The sequence below is a fragment of the Dermacentor variabilis genome, chromosome 7 (genome assembly GCF_050947875.1).
Source record: "Dermacentor variabilis isolate Ectoservices chromosome 7, ASM5094787v1, whole genome shotgun sequence".
NCBI classification, from domain to species: domain Eukaryota; kingdom Metazoa; phylum Arthropoda; class Arachnida; order Ixodida; family Ixodidae; genus Dermacentor; species Dermacentor variabilis.
In genome coordinates, this window is record NC_134574.1 from 113,768,287 (window position 1) to 113,790,320 (window position 22,034).

The window sequence follows — 22,034 nt, forward strand, 5'->3', positions numbered from 1 at the left end:
TAGCGGCGAAGTTCAAAAGCTTACGCAATCTCAAACGCAGCATGCAACTTCCGTGCGTTTCGCAGTTCCATCGGTTCTAGCCTCGATCGCAGCTGCGGCGTGCTATTGTTTAGCAATGGCCGCCGGCGCTGTGTGAACGACGATCGCCAGTCAAAATTGATCCCGAGTCGCCACAATGCAGCGGATTGCATAAGGCGCGATATTAAGCGAGGACTGTTGAAGGCAGGCGCCACGGCAGCGACTCGCCGGCGGCGCAAGACGTCGCCGTATTATTCTATTACCAGGTGGGTAACTTCGATATCGCTCCGTTGTGTTCTCTCTTCTCTTGTCAGATGGTGGACGCTCAGAGGTTGATGTATGCGAGAAACGCTTTGTATCATTGTTTCTGGGTGGTCTCGTCAGGCCTTTAGCGGTGAACTCCACGCTCTTGCTTTCTTTTGCAGCGCCACATGCGTAGTCCGAGATTTTTGTTACGAAAACGTTGTTCAATAAGTGTCACTCGTCAGTGATTTTTTGCGTTCATTCATTCTTCTGCAGTGCATGAGGTGGTCATAACTGTCGATTGATCACCGTTGAACGAATAAAATTTACCCTTTTCGCGCCTGGAGTTATTTGCAACCGGCGAAAGCGTGCAGTTGAGACTGCGAAAAGTTTCTCGACTGCTATGTCAGCTACATTGCGACACACTCGGCTATGGAATCATCGATTCATCGAATTCTTCAGTTCATGTCGGCGTGCATACGCCTTCGAGTGTTTAAATAATCACGGGATGTTGTGCATGCAGTATACGATAACACGACGATTGTGTGTGTGCATGCAATCTGACCGACCATAAAAGGAGAGCCCGACGTGAAATGCGCGCGAGCGTCGTTGATTCATCGCGTTCTTCGATTGATACCTGCGTGGCCCATACGCCTTCGAATGTTTAATATTCGCGGGTTGTGGATGTCGTGCATGCAATAGGCCTCAATGACTGTGTGCGCACTCCTGACTGATAAAAGGCTAGCTCGGCGTGAAAATGCGTGTAGCTAAAGCGACCGCAGCCTTTATCTCTTTTACGCTCTGCGTAATATCCCATCTTTCCTTTTTTTAGCCACGATGCTCAACAGCCGTTCGGCTTGAATGCATCGAAGAGGGGACTATGTGTAAGCATCTCGAAGCCGCGCTTGCTACAGCGTATGCGCGCTCCTCTGTAATTCGTGACTTCTTTCTGTGTACAACAGCTGTGTCTATTTTGTGACGCGGCGCCTCCCCCGACGATGCTGTCGTCCGGGTCACGTCTGCGGCGATCCAATGAGGAAACTCGAATCAGCTGTGTCGGGGAAGTCGTCAGCGGCCGAGCCCGTTGCCCGAGAAGTATGCGTTGCTTTTAAGTAGCGTTATTGTGGTCCCGTGCGCTTGCTAGGTTCGTGAGCGAAGTGGCAGTGAACTGTGCAGTACGTTTCACCGGTTGGCCCCGGCGTGCTGGGATGCAGTTTTATTACCGTTGCGTCTTGTGAATTGGAGCGGAGCCAATGAGAAGTCCATTGCAGGGGCGTGCGCTTGTAACGTTGAGTTCTTTTTATTTCTTTTTTTCCCCTCTCCTTTTTCTCTTCTTTTTATGCGTCTGTGTTCTTTATGTGACCGTTGGGGATCACATATGGTGCTTTTAACTGGTTCGTAGCATTATAATCCAACAACTACCACAAAATGCTTCTATAGTTAACTTAGATATATTCATGAGCTACTATTTTACTATTTATATTTTACATGCCTTCTGACAGTAGTTTTGTAGTTTAGTAAGTTATTCATTAGTTGCTTTCTTTTTTTTTTTTGTTCTGGTCTCCGTTGATCTTAACACAGTGAACCCAGGGGTAACAGGGGTAACCAGTCAAGGACACATATGTAGAACACACTAGTGCATTTGTGATTCGCAAGGCTGTCATCCAGTGGATTAACATAAGTATTGCATCTGAACACCAGATGTTTGTTCCATAGTGTATGAATAAGTTGCAGCAGAACAGGAAAGCTGAAAGAGTAAGTGAAGTGGGGCATCAAGATTTCGTTATGTTGTCAGCGACTGGTTTAGTGGTCACTGTTACAGTTGTGCCCATGTGGTAGTTATGGTTCATGTGGCCAATCTGCTCTTTATAAATCCCATATGTTAGCCAGGCTTAGTAAACTTAAATCTCAAGCAGTATTCAGCTGTATTTGAAGGAAACAATATGCGCTATCTGGCATTTTTATACAAATACAGTTCAGTCTGCTTATAATATGCCACACATAATGATATATCAGGTGCAGTGACTAGCCACATTAGTGTTGACTCTTCAAAGAATCTGTTGCATATAATGTGTTAGCACACACTACTAGCTACTAAGGCAGGTTACATTTTGATTATGCTTTGATTGAGGACATTTTATAGAGTCAAGCCTCATTGTAACGAAGCCATGTCCGAAATGTAAATACCTTTGTTATATCCAATATTCGTCATAAGCATATATTTGCTATATCAGACAATTCATTATGCAAAGCTTTCTTTTTAAAGCATACAGAAGTTTTGAAAATTGCTTGTGGCAGATAGCATAATTTGTCCTTCAGCTGGATAACGCTCAGCTGCGAACTTCGAGATAAATTGAGAGCCATAATCAACTAATCAAAAGATAGTGATTGCATTTCTGATTACCTTACGGCACACATTTTAATTTACTGATTGTATCCGGTGAGTTTGCAAGGCAGGTAGACAAAACCAATTGTGCAACTGGCGCGGAGTTGTGTGCTTACTTACCTACCACTTGGTTTTTTTTGCGAAACACCATTTTATGCATGGAATCGCAAGAGTATCTGGAACAGCCGTGCATTTCATCTCACGCTTTGGAAATTAATTTCTCGAAACTAATGTCATCCTGTGACCTCACTGGCTGCAATTAGCAAATTGTAATATTTGCCATAGATTAATGGAAAAAAGTGTTAATGAGTGAAATTTGATTGAGTAGTCAATTATGCATTTCAATTCTCGTGTAAGCAATGTTTGCCTTTTTGAGTAATTCAGCTCAGGGACTACAATTATGCTATCTGCTGTAGGCAATATATAAAAAAATACAGTATATGCCGCAATTATATTGAAGTTCAGTTGTACATGGATATAGTAGACACACTATGTGTTCGAAAGACTAACTGCCCACTTTGCTAGTTGACTTTCTGAAAAATTGTTTTTGATTATGAGGCAGCACGTTCTCTCTCTCTCTCTCTCTCTCTCTCTCTCTCTCTCTCTCTCTCTCTCTCTCTCTAAATATACCAATCTGGGAAGTACTATAGAAGTACACATAGCAGGCAGTGCTATGAAGGCTAGAGAGACACCTCTCACTTCTTGCATACGCGACCAAAAAAAAATATGCGTCACATATGAAAGACATAATTCAATGTAATATTAAGTATCATATTTTTGTGTTGCAAAATGTGTCATAATTATTACACAGAATACATTGCAGATTTAAGCCTATTTACCACCAAACTACAAGAGTCACGTCTCTGTGTCCAGCACGCCTTCGACACGCTTGTGCCCCGCAGTTCTTTCCAAAATAAATAAGGTCGGACACTTTTCAGACGGGCCTTGTAGCAGGCGCACATTAAAGAATCCCAAGTGGTCAAAATTAATCCGGAGTCCCCACCCTATGGCATGCCTCATAATGAGATCGTGGTTTTGGCAGGCAAAAACCCAGAATTAAATTTTAAGATTTCATACGCAGCTGCCTAAGGGAAGAAGTTGGAAGCATAGTGTACTGGCCCATCGTCAAGAAGACACTGTGCCTGTATAAAGACTTTGCCTTGTGTATTGCCTAGCCCTTGCATTGTGTATATTTGCTTATTTGGACAGCAGCAGACTGTGGCAAATGTTTCCTCGACCGGTTGCCTGATAACAGAGTGTCATAAACTTTCGCAAGAGAAACTCGCTTGCTGCACTACAATACAAACAAAGATACAACTTAGCGGCAGTGATAACAGCGGGCACGGTTGGTAGTTGCTTACAGTCAGCCTCTATTTACAGAGCACCATCATGCAAATGGCAGCAATTCGAAAATTAATTTACTACATGCTTTGGACGCAATCTTATCAACCGGCCCTACATACTAGGTGCTGCTGCAGCGCTCATGACTATGCAATCTCATCAGTGCAGCATTTTCTGTGTGAAAGTGAATGCGTAGCAATAGCAATAATGTTCCAGAAGCAAAGTAATTAAAAACCTGACAAATAAGCTCGTGGCAATGCTATTCTGCTTGTTAATATAAGAGATGGTTTCTTGTTACTACATTTTATTGACATTCTTGCAGTGTCCACCTTGTCTAGCACAAGGTTTCCATGATGGATGCACATTTGAAATCCTCTTAACTAATTGGGAAAATTCATTAACATAGTGTTGCAGCGATGAAAATTCTATGGCATTTACAGTCACTTTTGTGTGAAGTGTTCCGTGATCGCTATCAGTGACTATCTGATGGAGAGATGGCTGCCAGGCCTGGTAAGATCCTTTCAGGAAGCATAGGTACAGTGCTAGAAGTACATCTTGCTTTTTTTTTATTTATTTCCTCATATCCTCATATGAAAGTGGTAAAAACAATACTAGCATTTTTCGTGTTCTTTTATAGTTGTTCTCATGTTTCTACAACATAGATATGTTAAAGGGCGGCCAAAATTGCTCAACATTTGCTGCAAAGGATCCAGATTTCTTCCAGGGCAACTTGGCACCAATTCTTTTCTTTGAAATGAGCATTTTCGTCCAGCAGATGTCTAACCTCTAGCTGAAAAGTACAAACCTTTCAGCTTATGTGTGATGCCCTCCTGTGACCTGCCATTTCTCTAAGTTCGAAGTAGAAAAGGTCAAAAGCAACTGTGCTTTTGACATGATGGGACATGCAGCTGCCAACTTAAGGGCAGCCTCTTAAAAGGACACTTCAATGTAGCATTAAGATGTTGCCTTAGCACATGGCTGACAATTGAAATACAATGGAGGGGAGTGGTATAGCAGTGCAGTGGCACGGTGGAAGCACATTGTATGGTGCTGTGTTGTGAATCACGTGATATTTATGGGATTTGCAACTTAGCTTCAGTTGTTTCTGTACCTTATGGTAAGCCCTTCATTTTTTTATTTTTTCCTAGTTCAGTGAACTTAGGGTGCTGTGACCTTTCTTCTCGTGGTGTCAGCGTATTTTGTCAAGCGGAACTTCATAGAAGCTGAGCAGATACCGAAAGGCTCTTGAAGACTTGAAAGGGTGCCCTATTATAACTTTTGAGAGATCGAATGGGTGCCGCGTCACAACTCTGACGCTACAAAAAAAAAAAAAAACTTTTTAATGTGCACCATATGCATGAAGTTGTTGGCAATTAAATGCTGCACTGACTGATGTGGAGTGATACCCAAGTGGCTGTACCCATCATTGCACTGGGGTCCTTGGTCTCGTACTAGCATGGCCTACTTCAGGGTCTACTTTCAGCCGTTGGTTCAGATGAGTAAGCCTCGTCTTTGCCACACCGAAAAGCCAATGGCAGCCTCGGAATAGCACCCCCGTACAAACTATCCTTGAAAGATTGGTATATCCATAGCAAAGGCAAAATTTGCCAATAGTTCCATTGCTGGTGAGCTCACAGCTCAGACATTTTTTGCAAACTGTTCAATCCTGCTAATCCATTCACCCCAATTTTCCTTGTTTGCTCCTCATCACACCTCCGCAGGTCTGGTGTTCCAGTGGACAGGCATGGCTCGGGAGCCTGTCACTCTCAATGTCTATGACATGGTAATCATTTCAATACCATCTTCGTGATCATTAACAAGGTGATAACATAGGAGTCGAGAACTGAGCTGGTTGGTGCTCATTTGCCCATTTACATGGGAACTCCGCGAGAAGACAAGAAATAACCAAACAGACGCACAATCTTCGTTACCGCACCTGTGTTGCCTGCCTGTTGGTGTCCCCCTTTCTCTCTTTTGCACACTTGAGCAATTATAGGATAATGGACGTCAGGCCAAACATATAGCTGCTTGTGCACAGCATGACACGATTGGCAAAGAAACGAGAGGCAGCAGTCACGTTTTTTGCAATCAAGTAATTACGGACACAGTTCTTGCATATCTTCCACTGGTTGTTCAGAAGCAATTGTTCTTTAATAGCTAATATGAAGCCATGAAAATGGAAGCATGTTAACGCTTTTATTCTATAATTTGTAAGTGTGAAAGCACAACCAAGTAAGCTCAAGCGTAAATCTATATAACTGTCATTCTGTCTTGGTTTATTTATCTTAAATGCAAAGGGGGTACAAATAGGGTGTTTGACTACTGTGACAAGATGTGTGAACTACTTGTTTCTATTAGGATTTTAAAGAGCGCTTTCACTATTTGCTTGCCAGTGTTACGAGGCTTGTATTGTGGAAGTTCTATACAAAGTCTGTAACATGCTTTTTTATTCTCTTTCATTTACAGCATTAAACTTAACCTGAAGCTTTCTTGTTTGGAATTTTTGGTCACCCTAAGCAAGTTTCTGTATTTATTTTGTTTCCATGTGCAGTACTGGATCAATGAATACACGGCTCCAATTGGCCTTGGAGTATTCCATACAGGTGTAGAAATTTACGGGACAGGTAAGCATTCATTTTTGTTACTTAGAACAGTTCAGAAAATGAGAAAGAATTGAGGTGCCCAAAACATGAAAACTAGGCAGAAAGCGGGATATGCTGAGGGAGTCGTCCAGAAGTGCTCGTGATTACAAACTGGTCAGTGTTTTCGTTAAAGCTGCAAAAGGTTTCATCCCAACAGTGTGAAGGAAAATAACGATTGCATTTAGGTTAGCTGCCATTAGGAAAAAGGCACACCTTACCCCTGCAAGCTGTTCAGATGAAATCTGAGAAAAAATTAAATGCAGCTTCATAAGGTCATTAAAGTTTCGTACACTTATATTTGTGTGCACCAACAGTTGTTCATTGAAAGTTAGAGTAACATCCGGTCAAGACAGGTTTGGCGGCAACAGCTGCCAAGAGTTCAGCAGCAGTCAGTGTTGCCATCTCTGTTTAACCTTCCATTTCTGTGGCTATCAAGGATGTCTACAATTGATGTCTTGTATTAGTCCATCACAGATGGCACTAATACAAGTATAATCACCAGCTGATTATTCAGAGTAGGTGATGTCCTCCTAGAAATCTGAATAATTGGGATTCTGAAAGTTTCAAACCAATTCACAAGAAAGGAAGAGCCTTATTTATTCCACAAGTGGTCAGGAAAGCTCATTAATGCATTGCTTAGGGCATGCACACGTGCATTTTACCTGGTCATTGTATTGTGGCCACTGCACATTGTCGATAGTATGAAGACACGGAAGTACAATATCTACATCTCCAGGCCATGAGAAACTGATGTTGGCCGCACTTTGCTGGCCGTAATATTGCAGCTTTTCTTGTGCCGCTGTTACTGGCCAGTGCTTCCCTCACTTCATCATGACTCTTGATGGTACAGACAAGTGGGGGCGAAATTTTTCGCCATTTGAAGCTGCCCGATGATTCTGAGTGGCAAAAATTTTAACTGCGCTCAACAAAGTCGCCCCACACTATGTTGTCATTTGCAGTGCTGAGGGAAAAAAATTCAAAATCCTGTAATTTAATGCTACACATTGCAGTGTAGCATTAGATTACAGGATTTTGCGTTTATGCCTGCGCACTGATAATGACGCCATCGATAGGAAAGCACGTGGCTATGGGTTGTGTGCATAAGTTTGTGTATGCCTTCGAATAAAGTTAGTTATGAGTTCAGCACTGCCCCTTCAAGATGTTCCACAAATGCTATTGTAAAATTCTACAGGTGATAGATACGAAGGGTTTCTTCACAAGCATCTCTTAATTCTGAACTCCATTGCTATTTCGAGGGTATATATATTAAAAACAAAGTGGGTAATACTGACTGTAAACATTTAACTGAAAAATCAGGCTGCTTACTTTCTTTTGAGAAAGCCTTAGATCTTTGATGTCCATGTGTGATCCATGCAAAGTGACCTCAGGAACTATAGCTAAGTTATGCAAAGCTTTTTGTGTGAGTGATCATTTGTTCTTGTTTTAATGCCTGCCATATCTGTTGTCCCGTAATCGACCAGTGTCTGGGTCATGACAAATCGCAAAAGGAAGTTAGACACAAACAGTTCTTTTGATTATCTTTTTTTTTTTCTCATACGTGGCGTTACCAAGTTTTGTGCATTCCACTCTGTGTTGCTTTCCAGAGTATGCATACGGGGGCCACCCATTCCCTTTCTCGGGAATCTTTGAAATACCGCCAAAATTCGCGAATGACCTCGGAGACCAGTTCAAGTACAAGTGAGTAGCCGGCTTCAATGAATTTTGCCTCTTATGCACTGAAGTCAATATAAAGCTGAAAGAAGGGGGGGAATACGCTTGGTGAGCAGGAGGTATAGGTACCAGTTTGCATTAACCGCGAACCGCGCAAGACTTAAGGTCAGACCAGACATACGCTTACCAGCGTGCGCATCTGTTCCTAGGTCATTGCTGCTCGCATGCCGTGTCTAAAGGTCAATTATTGATATGAGAGTGCGTGCATATCTTACGAAGGTGCAATTTAAAAAAAAAATGTGTGCTATCTCCGCTCCTCCCATGTCATGTCTGTGGGATTTTTGAGAATTTTAAAGTTCACAGGTTGGCAGGTGGGCTAGAGGATTCTCTGCTCTATCATCAGAGAGAAAATCAGGGTTAGTAACCAGGCCACCAACACTCCACTTTCGCTTGCCTGTCTATTGACAACTTACGCAGCACCTACCTTACTTCAACAGTTTTTGTCTGAACTACCGTATTTACTCGATCATAAGGCACACCCAATTTTCCACTACTTCCATGGCAAGATAAAGAAGTAGCAGTTTGTTGTCAGATGTTAAAAGTTGCAGTTTCGCCCGAAAGGTGTAGCATCGACTGTGATGGCAAATTAGTAGACGGCTATACGGAGTAAGGATAAGTTTTATCAGTTGTATAACCTTGTAAACATACGCTTACTAACTGAATTAACAAGCACGGTGTCAGCGTACACAAGCAAACATGAACACATCACACTCAATGAGCACAGACACTGGCTGTCAAAATGCTGGTGTGAGCGGGTGCAGCAGCAGCAGCGAGCGAAGTGACCTTTGTGTGGTCTATCACATCATCAATGCAAGAGCAGTGAGAACACAGCGTGCACAAAGGTATGAGCCATCTGTAGATCCCTCTCAAGATACGGCGCGTGTGACTGTGCAAAGTACACACTTGTTGGCAAAGTCATCGTCGGCCCCTGTCCCTCCCGCACTGCCTATCCGCTTTCTTCTTCAATAATATTTCTTTAATATGGCATGCGAGATTGAGCCGCGATCGTCAGTGCCCCTTGCACCCGGTTGCAAAATGAGTAGTTGCTGTCAGACCACAACGTCGCCGTCCCCCGTCCCCCCTCTCTACCTGCCATGCCCCCACGGCCTTTCGTGTGACGAAGATGGCGCGTTTGCTCTCTGCTTTCTTTCTTCGCGTGCGCCAGATTGAGCCGTGATCGTCAGCTTCCTTCACATGCCTTCACCCTCACATACAGCATATAACGCACATCAACAGTGTTATTGCCCGTGGACTTTATGCAGAGCATCACAGCGACAGTAAAAATGCAGCTGGAATGTCTATATAATTCCTATCGCAATAAAATGTTTATTGCATTTCAGCAAGAGTTGTGGAGGGGGGATGGGGAGGGAGGTGTTTAAATGCTACCAATTGCATTTTTGTTTCGTGCTCCATTCTAATGTGCATGTCATGTTCTAGCGAATTATTAAAGAAGAAAAGTGCCCGTTATGATCAAGGACTAAATATGGCAGTTGATTTGTGATCGCTGTAGCGTACAGACTAAATTTACATACCAGACAAAGAAGAGTCACCTTGACACATGGCTGACCAGCAACTGAAATCTTTATTTGAGGAAGAGGAAACATGACTTCATTTGTTAGCCATCCATGTGTGGTGTCGCATCTTATTTGTCCAGTCTGTAAATTTAGGCTGTACGCTGCAGCAGCATTCCTTGCTCACACCATCCCCCGGTCTCTTCATGTAGAACACGGAACCCTACGGAGGTGTGGTGTGCCTGCAAATTTAAAGACTTACACGTGTGAACAAGAGTATGCAGTCGACCATGCATCACTATGTACCCCTTAATTCTGCTGGCAAAAAAAAAAACACAACTTACTACTAAGTGTTGCTTTGGGGGTACATGTTTCATAGACCTTTTTATTGTTTTTGTTGTTGTTGTTGCTGTGTCTATATGTACCAGAGGGGCAGCAAACTAAAATTTATAGCAAATAAAGTACGGTAGACATGAGGGGAACTTGGAAAATGTTGTCTTCTTGGAAGTTAGCCTTGTCGTATGTTCACTGAACCAGTAGGAGCTAAACAAAGGCCTTTAATGTGTCCAGTAATGTTATAGAGAAACACAACGTCATGTAACTAAAGGTCAGGTGGATCTGATCAGCTGTGTAAATTGCTGCTTGCTGTCACCGCTTTCCGTTATACAAGTCATGTTGCCACCTTATATGAAGTGCCTTGTGTGCCTAGTTAAGCAGCTGTCCCTGCTCTCATTGATACTCCACAAGCTGGTGATGCTTAACTTCCTAAAGGATTACCAACACATATATTTAAATTTGAAGAAACTCTGCTAAATGCTTTCCGCACCTGTAAGTACTTGGCAAGTACTGTAAACGTTGGGAAATATCACCATTGGTCCAGCATATGGTCTAAATGTGTTACTGGAGGTTTCTGCGGCACCATTTTTTTGTTTTTCGGGTAAAATAATTCACACAATAAAAGGTAAACAAGTACTCTTTGGCACACTGCTCTCACTACCTCTCGCATCACTAATTCGCTGTGAAAAGCCAGTTTGAAACCGCATTGTTTGCTGTCAAACACATGATCTCATCACATTTAACCCTGCCCCTGCAATTTAATCTTGCTCAGTGTATCATACTATCTGCAACGCTGTTTTGATACCTGAAAATTCTGGTTTAAGCTTAGGAATCTTTACTGATACTAGTGTTTCTAATATGCTGGAGAAAGTTATCACATCTGCATAATTGAACAAACCAATGAATTAGGGCGTTAATTGAGTCACAACGCAAGCAACGTCTCGGTTTCGTCTTCTTTTTTCTTTCTTTTGCGTGCGTATGTGTGTACATGCGTATACATACTCTCCGTGGCCGGAAATGGAGGTGAACAAGTTGTAATTTTCTTTGGTGTGAAAGTGCGTGTAGGCATTACAGGGTTAACAGTTTGGTGCATGCATAATTGGCACTTCACTTAAGGTTACCTGTTGCCTGCGTGTATTATGACAACACGTGCAGGCAGAGCATCCTGGTGGGCCACACAGACTTCAACCAGATGGATGTACGCAAAATTGTTGAGGAGCTGGGCAACGAGTTTCGCGGGGACCGATACCACCTCATGAACAAGAACTGCAACCACTTCTCGGGCGCCCTGACCAAGGTGGCACAACATTCTCTCCTCTTTGGCGCACATTTGGATTGATTGATTGTTTGTGTGTGTCCCTGCACGTGCAATTTTGAGGGTGGAGAGTGTTGTGGAAGACGAGGAGTGCTTTGGCAGTGTCGTGTGTTTCATATTGCCACACACTTTTCTGTTTTGTGGAGTTGCTGCTGTCAGAGTTATGTTGTCATGTAGTTGTGCACCCGTTAACACGTCGTTCGTACATTTGAATGTTGTAGGGTTAGTTCTGGAGAGACACCATGTGATCCTGATCTGCTACAGTATTAACTCCTGTTGCCTCTGAAACATGTGCACAGAGGCCGTGAATCACATGTTCGCGAGGTGCAGGACTCTGCATAAAGTAGCAACTGCCAAAGATGCATGATAGTGCAGTGGTTAGTGTGTCTAGCTCCCAACAGCGCACATTGCCACAGGGGCACGAGGTTGAATCCCAGTGGTAGTCAGAGTGGCTGCCAAAGTTTTGCTTTTCTTTTTTCACTGTATAGCAAATCCAATGCTGAGGTTGCCAAGTCTAAGTGGCGGTCTGGGGATGACGCTGGCCGTTGTCAGCGCAGTGGAAGAAACGGATGGGCAGATAGACACAGAAGGCTTAGTTTTGAGCTCTTTATTGCTGTTGCTGCAATAAACAAACAAACAAAGCAGTCTGTCAAATTCCGTGATACTGCCTGCCCAGCCATGTATGTTGGCAACAGTGGCAAGTTCTCTCCCTTTCAAATCTCATTTTGGGGCTGCTACTTGTAACCAGTGTTCGCAGACGCAATATGGCGGCGAACACTGGCATGCTTGCATTGGAGTGTCAGCTAAGCGCAGATGTGGTTCCCTCTCTACAGATCTTGTGCGGAGAGGAGATCCCGGCCTGGGTGAACCGACTGGCCTACTTCAGTTCTTGCGTGCCTTTCCTCCAGCGCTGCCTGCCCCGAGAGTGGCTGACGCCCATCGCACTCCAGGCTAGCTCCCCTTCCCTCTGAGTCACACATTAAATGCACCCCACTGTGCCCAGGGGGCGCTGCTTTCCATGCACTCCTCTTTCTGCCTCGCTCTGTGCCTGTGTGCGTGTGTGTGTAGTGGTTTCTACTCGTTTATTTTTGGATGGGTGCAAAGCGTGATACAGATGTGGAGAGCATTTGAAGTGGCTTCCTCCTCTGTAGAATGACTAGCCAAACAGGAACTTTAACTTGCCTGTGTAATCAATTAGTCATTAAGCAGGCTATGGGAGTGGGCAGGGTGTAGAGTAGCATGAGATGAGGAATATAATTTGATGAACACAAGACACTAGACGCAGACGAATCAGTACCTGTGTTCGTCAGTCTTTAATTCTTGTTTCAGGTTCTACTGTACTGCATGCACAGAATGTCTGAGTTCCCCGTCTGCTCGATTTCTTTATTTCTATTAATTTTGGCAGGTGACATTAAGAATGCCACGTCATTCACTGTCGCTGCGGCATGCATACCTGCCAACCTGTGCACATAATAATTAGTAAAGTTTAGGAGGAAGCTAAATACAGCAGAGACTGAAAATCAACGCACTGTACAGTAGAACCACGTTCATGCGTTTGGAAAAGAACATGCTAACCGGCAAAAAAATGTAGAATCCAAGGTCACTAAAAGATTCTGTAGACTCAACGGTAGTTGGCATCTACGTAATGCGAAGTGTTGTGCGAGCAGCACGAGACTGCGATGCACGGCGAGCCGATAGCGCCCGAGACGCGCATTGTTTCTGCGGCTTCGGCAAGCTTTCATTTGCGCTCCTTGTATTCGTCCTGGGTCAGTAGCTTCTGCCAGGAAGTTTGACTGCCCACACGGCAAGAATCGTTTGCGGCACGACACACTGACTTGCGTGCGTCAAGCTGTTGGAGCTGGAATGACCCGAGATGCGCTTTGTCACTTTCCTATTGTGTAATATTGTAAGACGGCGACGGAAAGTGAACAAAATCAAGCTGGTGGGCAACGCTGGAATACAATGCCTCGAGATCAAAATGCGACGCTCACTTTACACTGCCTCTAGCAGAGAATGGTGGCACATTTGGGTTATCACCTAATAAAAGCGTGCAGTACGCTACGAATGGCACTATGCCACACGTGCTGTGACGAAGGTATAGATGCCTATTGCCATAGGGTTGGCGGCGTTAGCATGCGATAACTAGAAATGCGATTGCAACAGTCCGGGAGCAGAGTTACTGGTACGGGAAGGGGAAACCGAGAGCTTGCTGGCATTTTGACGTGGCACAGGCAGGCGAGTACAGCGGGGAAGCTATCGGGAACGCCTACTGCTCTCGATTGTGCGTGCCTCGTACCTTGTTCATGTGGTATCTAGAGGCGAGAATATGTATCTCATGATTGAAGGTCGGCGATCTACGAAAGCTTGGTTCCAGGTGATTATGTTTTCAGGGAACATATTAACCGGTAAAAAAAAAAATAAAGAGTAACTGTGCTTGGTCATCTTTTGTGTTCTCGATTGCGAACGTTGGTGCCTGGAAATCACACAAAGTGCGATTGTATCAACGAAGTTCTGCTCTATCTAGATAACTGACTTTTCAGGCACTTTGCTGGTTTTGCCACCTTCACGAACACGTCTGAATAAGCTTACTCGAAGTATTACCTCCGAGATTGGGCACCACGTGTCGCCCGATTTTGGAGGCCATAAGGGCAGCACAGGCATTATCACTGATTTGTTGTACGCACATGTTGCAATCCTGTGCTGCTTCATGCTTGGACACCATTAAAACTTTCCTGAACAGAATCTATATTCCATAGAACTTGGCGAAACACTCATGAAATTGTAGAGTGAGCCCATATTCGTACGTTTTATTTAAAATTCGGGAGAGTTAGCCGGTATGGGCACAGTTTCCTCTCTTCCTGTTTTGCAGCGCATGCATTTTCCTTTTGTGAGTACATGTTGCCAAAGTACTATGGATCGCTGACAACAGTGCCTGATACAGCTAATGTTGAAAAAAAAAGTAGTATGCAATCCTGCATTGAATCAATAAAATACTTGTTAATTTTTGCCTGTGGACAAAAGACAAGCAGCTTTGAGTTGACTAGTGGAAACCTCCTTAGTAAGACTCCTAGTGTCTATTTATTTATTTGTTTAAAGATACCTTACAGGCCCCTAAAGGCATTGTGTAAGGGGGGAGAGTACACTCAAAGATTATACAATAATTACAATGCATATGTGAATACATATACAAAAAATACAGTGTAAAAAATGCGCTAACATGCAGTAATGTGGTGTTAAAAATTATACAAAAGACAAACTGAATGCTTTTGAACGCGAGAGGTCAATGAACAAGAAACTTTCACAAAGTGAAATATGACCAATAGAATTGCAGAGCAAGCGGGACAATATTTAGCTATAACAAAACCATATTTAAGAGATAGCAGCACAATAATAACGCTGCAGACGCTTGCATAGATAACTGTAACCAAGCAAAAGGAAATGTAGGGTGCATCAAATCATTTTGCCAGTAAAGAATGTCGATGAATATCGGCCAAACGCGCATATTATCACTGATGTTTACTTTTGCAGTGACTTCTGCAATCTGCCAACATATGTGCACGAGACTTGTGTAGGATATCTACATTTGTCTATTTTTTCCTCCGTGCTTTCCACAAAACCCCTGAGGATGTGTGCGTCCTCAGAGTTATTACAGCTCAACAGTCTATTTTGGCTCAAGCACGTTGCCAAGAGCATGATTTGCCGACAAAGAGTGGTTGTGTGAGCTTGATGGTATTCATCTTCAAATTGTTGTAGTATACACGCAGACAGAAACTCAAGGTACAGAAGGTAGAGCTGCCTGTTTCACATACTTTTTGTGTCGATGTCCTCGTGCTTGTGCAAATTTTATAAAATTCACCTGCATACAGTTGTAATGTAGGCTTCTTGTCAAGCTACTGGGAAGCATTCCCAAGCACTTGATACAGAAGACACTGTCAGTGTCCGAAAGTGTCACAACTGGCCCCGTCGACAAACACACAGTGTATTTTCATTATCTATTCAAATTGGCCATCCCCCATTTTATTCACATTGGTGCTTATTTTTGTTGGTTTTTCACAATACAAGCCACAGCTCAGCCTTTCTGCAATTTGCTACCCTTTAATTGAGTGTATAAGTTATAGAAAAATCTCCACTCCTCATTTTGGAGGTGCTTACCTGAATGTTCAAGCAAGGGCTTGAATCGTGCAAATCAAAATGGCCCATACAGAAGCGTAACGCTGTGCATAATATCACAGCAGAGGTTGTGACACGTGAAGGTGAATCTGTGCCCTTGACAACGAAATCTGCTGTGGAACAAGTTTATCTGAAATGACCAGTTGAAACTAAATTTTGTTCCCCAGATTTAAAAAAATATGCTCCAGGTCGGCCATTGAAATTCACCTTTTCCATGGCTTTGTTCTCGTGAGTCACCCCTGTGTAACACGAAAAGCCACTTACATGAAACATTTGACCCGCAGGCAAACTTCAAAGGCTTTGTATCAGTGATAGCAAGTTGCCAAGTAATGGTGAAGTGACACTCGAGTGGAAGCTTTGATGTTTGGCACTGGGGAATTTTTCTTGCAGCAGTTTATTCTCATTTGGGTGAAGCTTCTTTATTGTTAGTAAATGTTAGGTTAAACTGCTTCGTGCAAGCAGCCCCAGGTCTTTTATGCCACGTGACGATACTGTATGTTGAGGGGACGGATTTCTTTTGCTTCTTTGTTTTGTCACATCTGTGATCATACATTGACCTTTAATGTTCAACACTCAGTTGACGATTGTAGCTCAGTAGCAACTTGCCGTGTAGCCCACTGGCTATGGTGTTGTGCTGCTGAATTCAAGGTCATGGGTTCAATCCCAGACGCACTGGTCGCATTTCGACGGGGGGCGAAATGCAAAAACAGCCATATATTTAGAGTTAGGTGCATATTAAAGCACCCCCATTAGTGAAAATTTATCTGGAGTTCCCCTCCCCCCCCTACTATGGGCTTGACTCGCAATCAAATCGTGCCTTCAAGACACACAACCTCACAACTTTGCTCACCGGCATGCCGTTTGCAAACTGTTGACAAAGTACATTTTCTTTCTCTTTTTTTCTTTTTCTTTTTCAAGTATTATGGAATGCGCATATTTTCTATCCAACTGCTTCTCCATTGATTCCCACGTGCAGCAGCGTTGCCAAACAAGGTTGGGATAACAAGGTTGCCAAAACATGACCCCATGTGTAATGGCACAAGGGGGGAAAGAAAAACTGCTGTAAATGTGTCAGAGATTTACAAAGGCACGGCACTTCAACCGTCTGCATGCGCTCTATGCGACTTGGAAAGAATCAGTGTGGCAGTCGTTGCTGTCGCACTGAAATTTTGACATTCATGTGTATTCGAAGTTCTGACTCTTTTTGTAAACTTCATTCGGCGTTCGTCCTGCAAACAGAAAAGGCAAAGGAAATAGTGCAGGCGCCATGGGAGTGGTGGCGGGGACACAGCCGTGACAGTCGGTGCTAGACTGCATGCTTTCCTCCATCTTGTGGCCTCTTTTGTGTATTATTCAAGATGATGGCTTGCCAATAATAGCTCAGCTTTGTGTATTTCGCTCTCCACTTCCCTCGCTGCTTTGCATTCGCGAGCAAGAAATTGTACTTCATGTATGAAAGAAAGATGCAGGCCTGTGTCGTGTAATTCTACGTAACATTGAGTCTTGCACTTTTATGCTGCAATATATAATGTAGTTATTACATGGAAGGTCTTGCAAATGTGAACTTGTTTACCATTGAACGTGCAGAGCAACACGTTTTTGCAATTGGTAGCCAAAATGCACCATTTGCACTTGCAACTAACACGTTATATCGCATACTGGAAACATAAATAGTGCACAAATAGTGCATGATTTAACGCGACCATACGTCCGCGAGTTGGTAATTTATTTTGTAGAAGGCATCGCAGATAGAAAACAACTGCATTGGGAAATGCGGGGAGTGGGACTTCCGTGACCGCACTCCTTGCATAGTTTCCACAGCCTTGAATGCCGACTATGAGGCGCAACGTATGCTCGGCGTTCACTGCGACGCTTCTGCAACCTGTCCTGCTTGCTTGCACAGGCCAGCATCCAGGAGGGCAGCACCTCCAGGGTCCACAGTCCCTCGTCAGCCCACCCTCCGTCACCGCCGCCAGCGCCGAATCCCACACGGTCGTCGCAGAAGCGCGTGCCCCGGATCTGACACGTGGCCCCCGAATCAAGAAAAACGGCGCGACCCACACCTTCCCTCGGGCCTTTGCATCCAGCTCCACTGTTGCGAAGCATGGTGCTACTGCCATTGGTCGTCCATCATTGAGATGTGGCCGGGGCATGGCTGTGACTCTTGCCGTGGTGAGCGGTGCTTCTTCTTCTTCTTCTTTGTCGCTCGTCTGCAATGTTGCCGTCTCTTTTTCAAGCATGTCGCTAAACTGAACTAAACAGAAGCAAGAAAGTCGCTACATTTTTGCTAAATTTTGCTCCAACGTTGCCTAAATTGTCCCTAAAACTGTACAGTGATTTCGATACATATAATGTGCGCATTTTTGTAACACTATGATATAAGCTAATGTGGCGTACGCCTCTACCAAAACATTTCGCGCTCTCCAAGTGACCGTGCAGGCGAGGAATAAACAGGAAATGCTTTAGCACAGTGTAGAAGAATTAGTTCATCATGCATTTAGAAAACTGCACGATGGCGCCTGAAATCCTGCGCTTACCTCCAGGTTTTAAGATGAAAAACTGAGCATGCTTCAAAATATGACGTGTCTGCTGATTTTCCCATTAGAAAAGTGCACTTGGTCCACATTATGCCTTCTAACTTTCTAGCTTTGGGCGCTTGTGAAAGGAGAAATAAATTATGCGACATAATCTCGCTCATGGTAGCATGGTGATGCAGATTACGTGACCCATATACAGGTTGAATGCTATATTGCTGCCCCTTGATCTACCTGAACATTCCATGCCATACCAATTTGGGGGGTCCGAGAACCGTGAGAAAAGGAAGCAGTGCGTTGATTCCCATGAATAATCCCAGTCACTCCGATACGCTCGTCTTTCTACAGTTCAAATGTCCTAATGCTGTGTTCTAAGCCGCACAACAAAATTTATCGTAGTAAGTCTTGGTATCTTCATTTACTACTACTCTTGCAAACGACTGCCAATCGAACTTACCTAGTGAAACTGCAGCATCCATAGCGTTAAAACCATTTATAATTTTTTCATCCCTAAAGAATGAAAAAATGTGCCTTTTGTGAGCACAATTTAAAAGCCTCTTTTCCTCGGTGCAACTAACCGCAGTGTATGGCTTCCGTAAGTGCAGACCACTGTTGCGTCATCATGGTCACAGAGTCGACAATGCCATGCAACCAATCTTGACTGCCTTTTCCTAGCTTTTGAACAATAAAGCGTGTTCTGGAAAGTCAATTTTGAAGCAACTTTCTTAACATTGTGGTCATTAAAATGTCGGCAATTGTACGTCATGTCTATAAAAAGTCGCTGGTCACGAAAAAAAGGAAAATTTCTCTAAATAGACCAATAAGTCGCTAGATCTAGCGACAAATTGCTAAATGACTATATTGCACACCTGTAGTGTCCTGTTTGTGTTGGCCTCAGCAATCTCTGCCACGGACTGCTGCCACAATGATCGCCACAGACCTGTGGCGATCATCAACTGTTGGCAGCAGGTGAAATTGTCAACGTATATGCTATACCTGAGAAAATTCGTGCATTAAAGCTTCGTTTTTGAGTTACTACAGTTGCGACGAGGGTGTCCAGCAACTTGTCATGCACCCATGCCTGTCGCCATTAGGCAGTACAAAACCGAGGGTCTAAATTGAGTGATTTTGGAGGGCATATACAGGAACACAAAATGGAAATCTTAAATCAGTCTACAATGGCAGACTATTCTTTGAAAAAGTTTACCAGCATTTCCTTGGTGGAAAAGGGTTGTTTTGGAGGCAGTCATTTTCTTTTGAGTTGCACATTCAAGCCTGGGGTGATGCATGTGTCTAGGCACTTTCACATATTTAGGCCGTTCTTTTACGGTAAAGTTTTCGAAAGTTCCTAGGTATAGTTTTTACCTGCTTTACAATGTAGCGAAATTATTCTTTGCCTCTAGACAACTTACCAACTACTAGCAGACAAGGCTAAAGTCCATACTGTCGTGGGGAGCTGGTGTGCAAATGTCAGGGTGATGGCTTTTTTTTTTTTTTTTTTTTGCACTTTCGAAATTTTTTTCCGCTTGCCAAGCTTTGCCTCAGTGTGAGGTGCAATGTACTTTGTAGTCCCGAAGCAACTCCCATCAACCCAGCTTAATGCCGTACCTACACTGTCCCTTTGGCATCCTGACACAATACCTTGATGATGAAGGACAGTGCAGTCAAGGACTCTGGTTTTTCTAGTAGATTTTATCTTCTTCTGCTGAATTTAAGGGTCGCTCCTTTCTGAAGCTGCTCATATGGGCATTGTGTGCTTTGTAATGGTCCTTCTTCTCCATGTCGAAGTAATGGATGCACTAAATTAGTCCCAGTATTGTCTTTTTTACTATGTGAAGGAAAGCAGAGCTGAACTTTAGCATTCCGCACCATTCCAGGAAACTGTTATGTGGCCTTGATGGCACACAGGCGCCAAGGCAGGTGGTAAGGATGAACTCTAGACAGATGAACTTTTCATTTTGTCAACTTGGCAGTGGCACCATGGTTTGGTGTTGGCACACTCACCTCTTGTTTCCAGGAAAGTGCAGTTTTATTGTTGTTGAGAGGCTGTGCATCATGCCGACTCTTTATCTTCAGTTTTCTTGTTCATTGCACCAAGGAGCTGATTCCAGCAATAATGTTGACACAGCAAGAGAAAGAGGGGGGGATTCATTACAAGATAGTGCCCTAGCTTCACATTTTTTTTTGGCGCAGGCATCATCCAAGAAATTGTCATGTCGTCCATGTATTGCCGTGCATGTCTTGTATTTCCATGTCAGACTTTTTTTTGCTGTTCAGTTGACAGCAGTAGAATTCCAGTCAACTGTTTCCATTACAGTGAGCACATTTCGTGTTCTTACTTTCTCTTTGTTTTCATTACAGGAATCAAAGGTTTAAAAAAAAAAATGGAAGAAAAGCCAGTTGTCAAAGCCCAACGCGTGGTCATTCGGTGTGGCCGACAATGCTTCGCACTGGCCAGCTGGCGTCCTCCGGTGCTACACACCCATTGTGCCATTCATCTATAGTGAAAAAGGAATCACCACTGTGCGACACACTTGAAAAGCCCCGTATTGATTGCGTGTGTGCATGTGTGTTAGCGACCTTGCCAAGTTTTACATGGCAGCGTGCTGTGGAAGGAAAGTCGCCGAGTCGCCCGAGGAAAGCTGCACATTCGATGAAGTCCCAAGGTCACGTTGCAGCAAGTCGCCTTATACCAGGCACGCTCCGACGAGTGCCTTGTTGTCAAAGCGCTTAGATTGCCATCAGGCGTTATTGAACGTACGAGAAGGCTTGAAGGCGAAGCCTCAGCCCCGCTCAAGCATGATGCGGCAAATCGCGTGCATTTTTGATAGCTTAAAGAGCCTACTTTCAAGATTGCGTTGGTTTGAAAGTTCAGAGGAACCGTTTGGGCATTCTCGTAGCTACTGTTGTGGTGGCAAGATCTTTTTGTGTAGCCGTACTGCCATGTGTCTTTTTCTCCATTATTTCTTTTTCTGCAAACGTAGCAATGATGTTGCACTTTATGCCAAATCTCTCGTATATACCATGGAACGTTTTTGACCTGGCTCGTTCTTTTGGGCATTTTGCAGCATATATTTTAGATTTACGGACGTGTTTTGAGATTTAATTTTTGAAGCTATCTTGAGTTCTACGTGTTGTGTCATCTCAAGCAACCACTGTTGCACACCACAGTAGGCAGTCAGTAGCTCACACTGCCAAGTTCTGCGGTGTATTTACTTGACTTGAGCAAATGCACTACACAGCTTGGCGGTCGCTACAAGTCATAACTGTGGCGTACATCGGGCAGTGTGCGAGCCGTAGATTGTTTGTCATGATTATGCCATTTATACATGAGACCAAAGTATCGTGCAAAGGACAACAGGTATGTTTTTGTTTCTTTATATGCCATGTAGCACTTGTTTGTGTAACATTTAAGCATTTATATTACTACTCGTCTCGATGAAGCCTTCGCAGTCTTATAACGTGTCTCCAGTCTTGTATGTTTCACTGTGTGTATTTTTGTAACAAATTTTATATAAATTGTCTCATAGTTTACCAAGACTCGATGATTTAGTATTAAATTGTGCTTGTTATACCTTGTTTCAGTCAATCACTTGCAGCTTCAGTTAGTGCCTTGGTGATGACAAAGTGCATTTTAACTGAATGCTCTAAGCTGTGCGCTTTGACTAGCAGCTGCATTCCGCAGCATTAGAGTGACAGCCAGCAAGTATTTTGAGCCTGCACAACACGATAGATGTGCCGAGTTAAAAGGGACGATGAAGGCAAGTATTTAAGTCTAGCTACAGTGATAGAGCACAATCCCAAAAC

The 22,034-nt window shown here is 43.7% G+C and overlaps 1 protein-coding gene across 7 annotated transcripts; it reads left to right on the forward strand.

The window, feature by feature from the left end:
• The first annotated feature begins 81 nt into the window (after window positions 1–81).
• On the forward strand, window positions 82–21,761 carry LOC142587780 (deubiquitinase DESI2-like). Of its 7 annotated transcripts, none has more exons than XM_075699036.1 (8): window positions 82–284; window positions 5,710–5,771; window positions 6,540–6,612; window positions 8,235–8,328; window positions 11,364–11,505; window positions 12,357–12,473; window positions 17,597–17,865; window positions 20,589–21,761. In XM_075699036.1, exons 2-7 carry the CDS (start codon window positions 5,733–5,735, stop codon window positions 17,714–17,716), a joined length of 585 nt encoding a protein of 194 aa, XP_075555151.1. In that variant the 5' UTR covers window positions 82–284; window positions 5,710–5,732; the 3' UTR covers window positions 17,717–17,865; window positions 20,589–21,761. The 7 variants fall into 7 exon arrangements, with proteins under 7 accessions (XP_075555151.1, XP_075555148.1, XP_075555153.1 ...); XM_075699033.1 differs by lacking the exon at window positions 82–284 and adding an exon at window positions 1,245–1,356; XM_075699038.1 differs by lacking the exon at window positions 82–284 and adding an exon at window positions 1,370–1,549.
• Window positions 21,762–22,034: the final 273 nt, after the last annotated feature.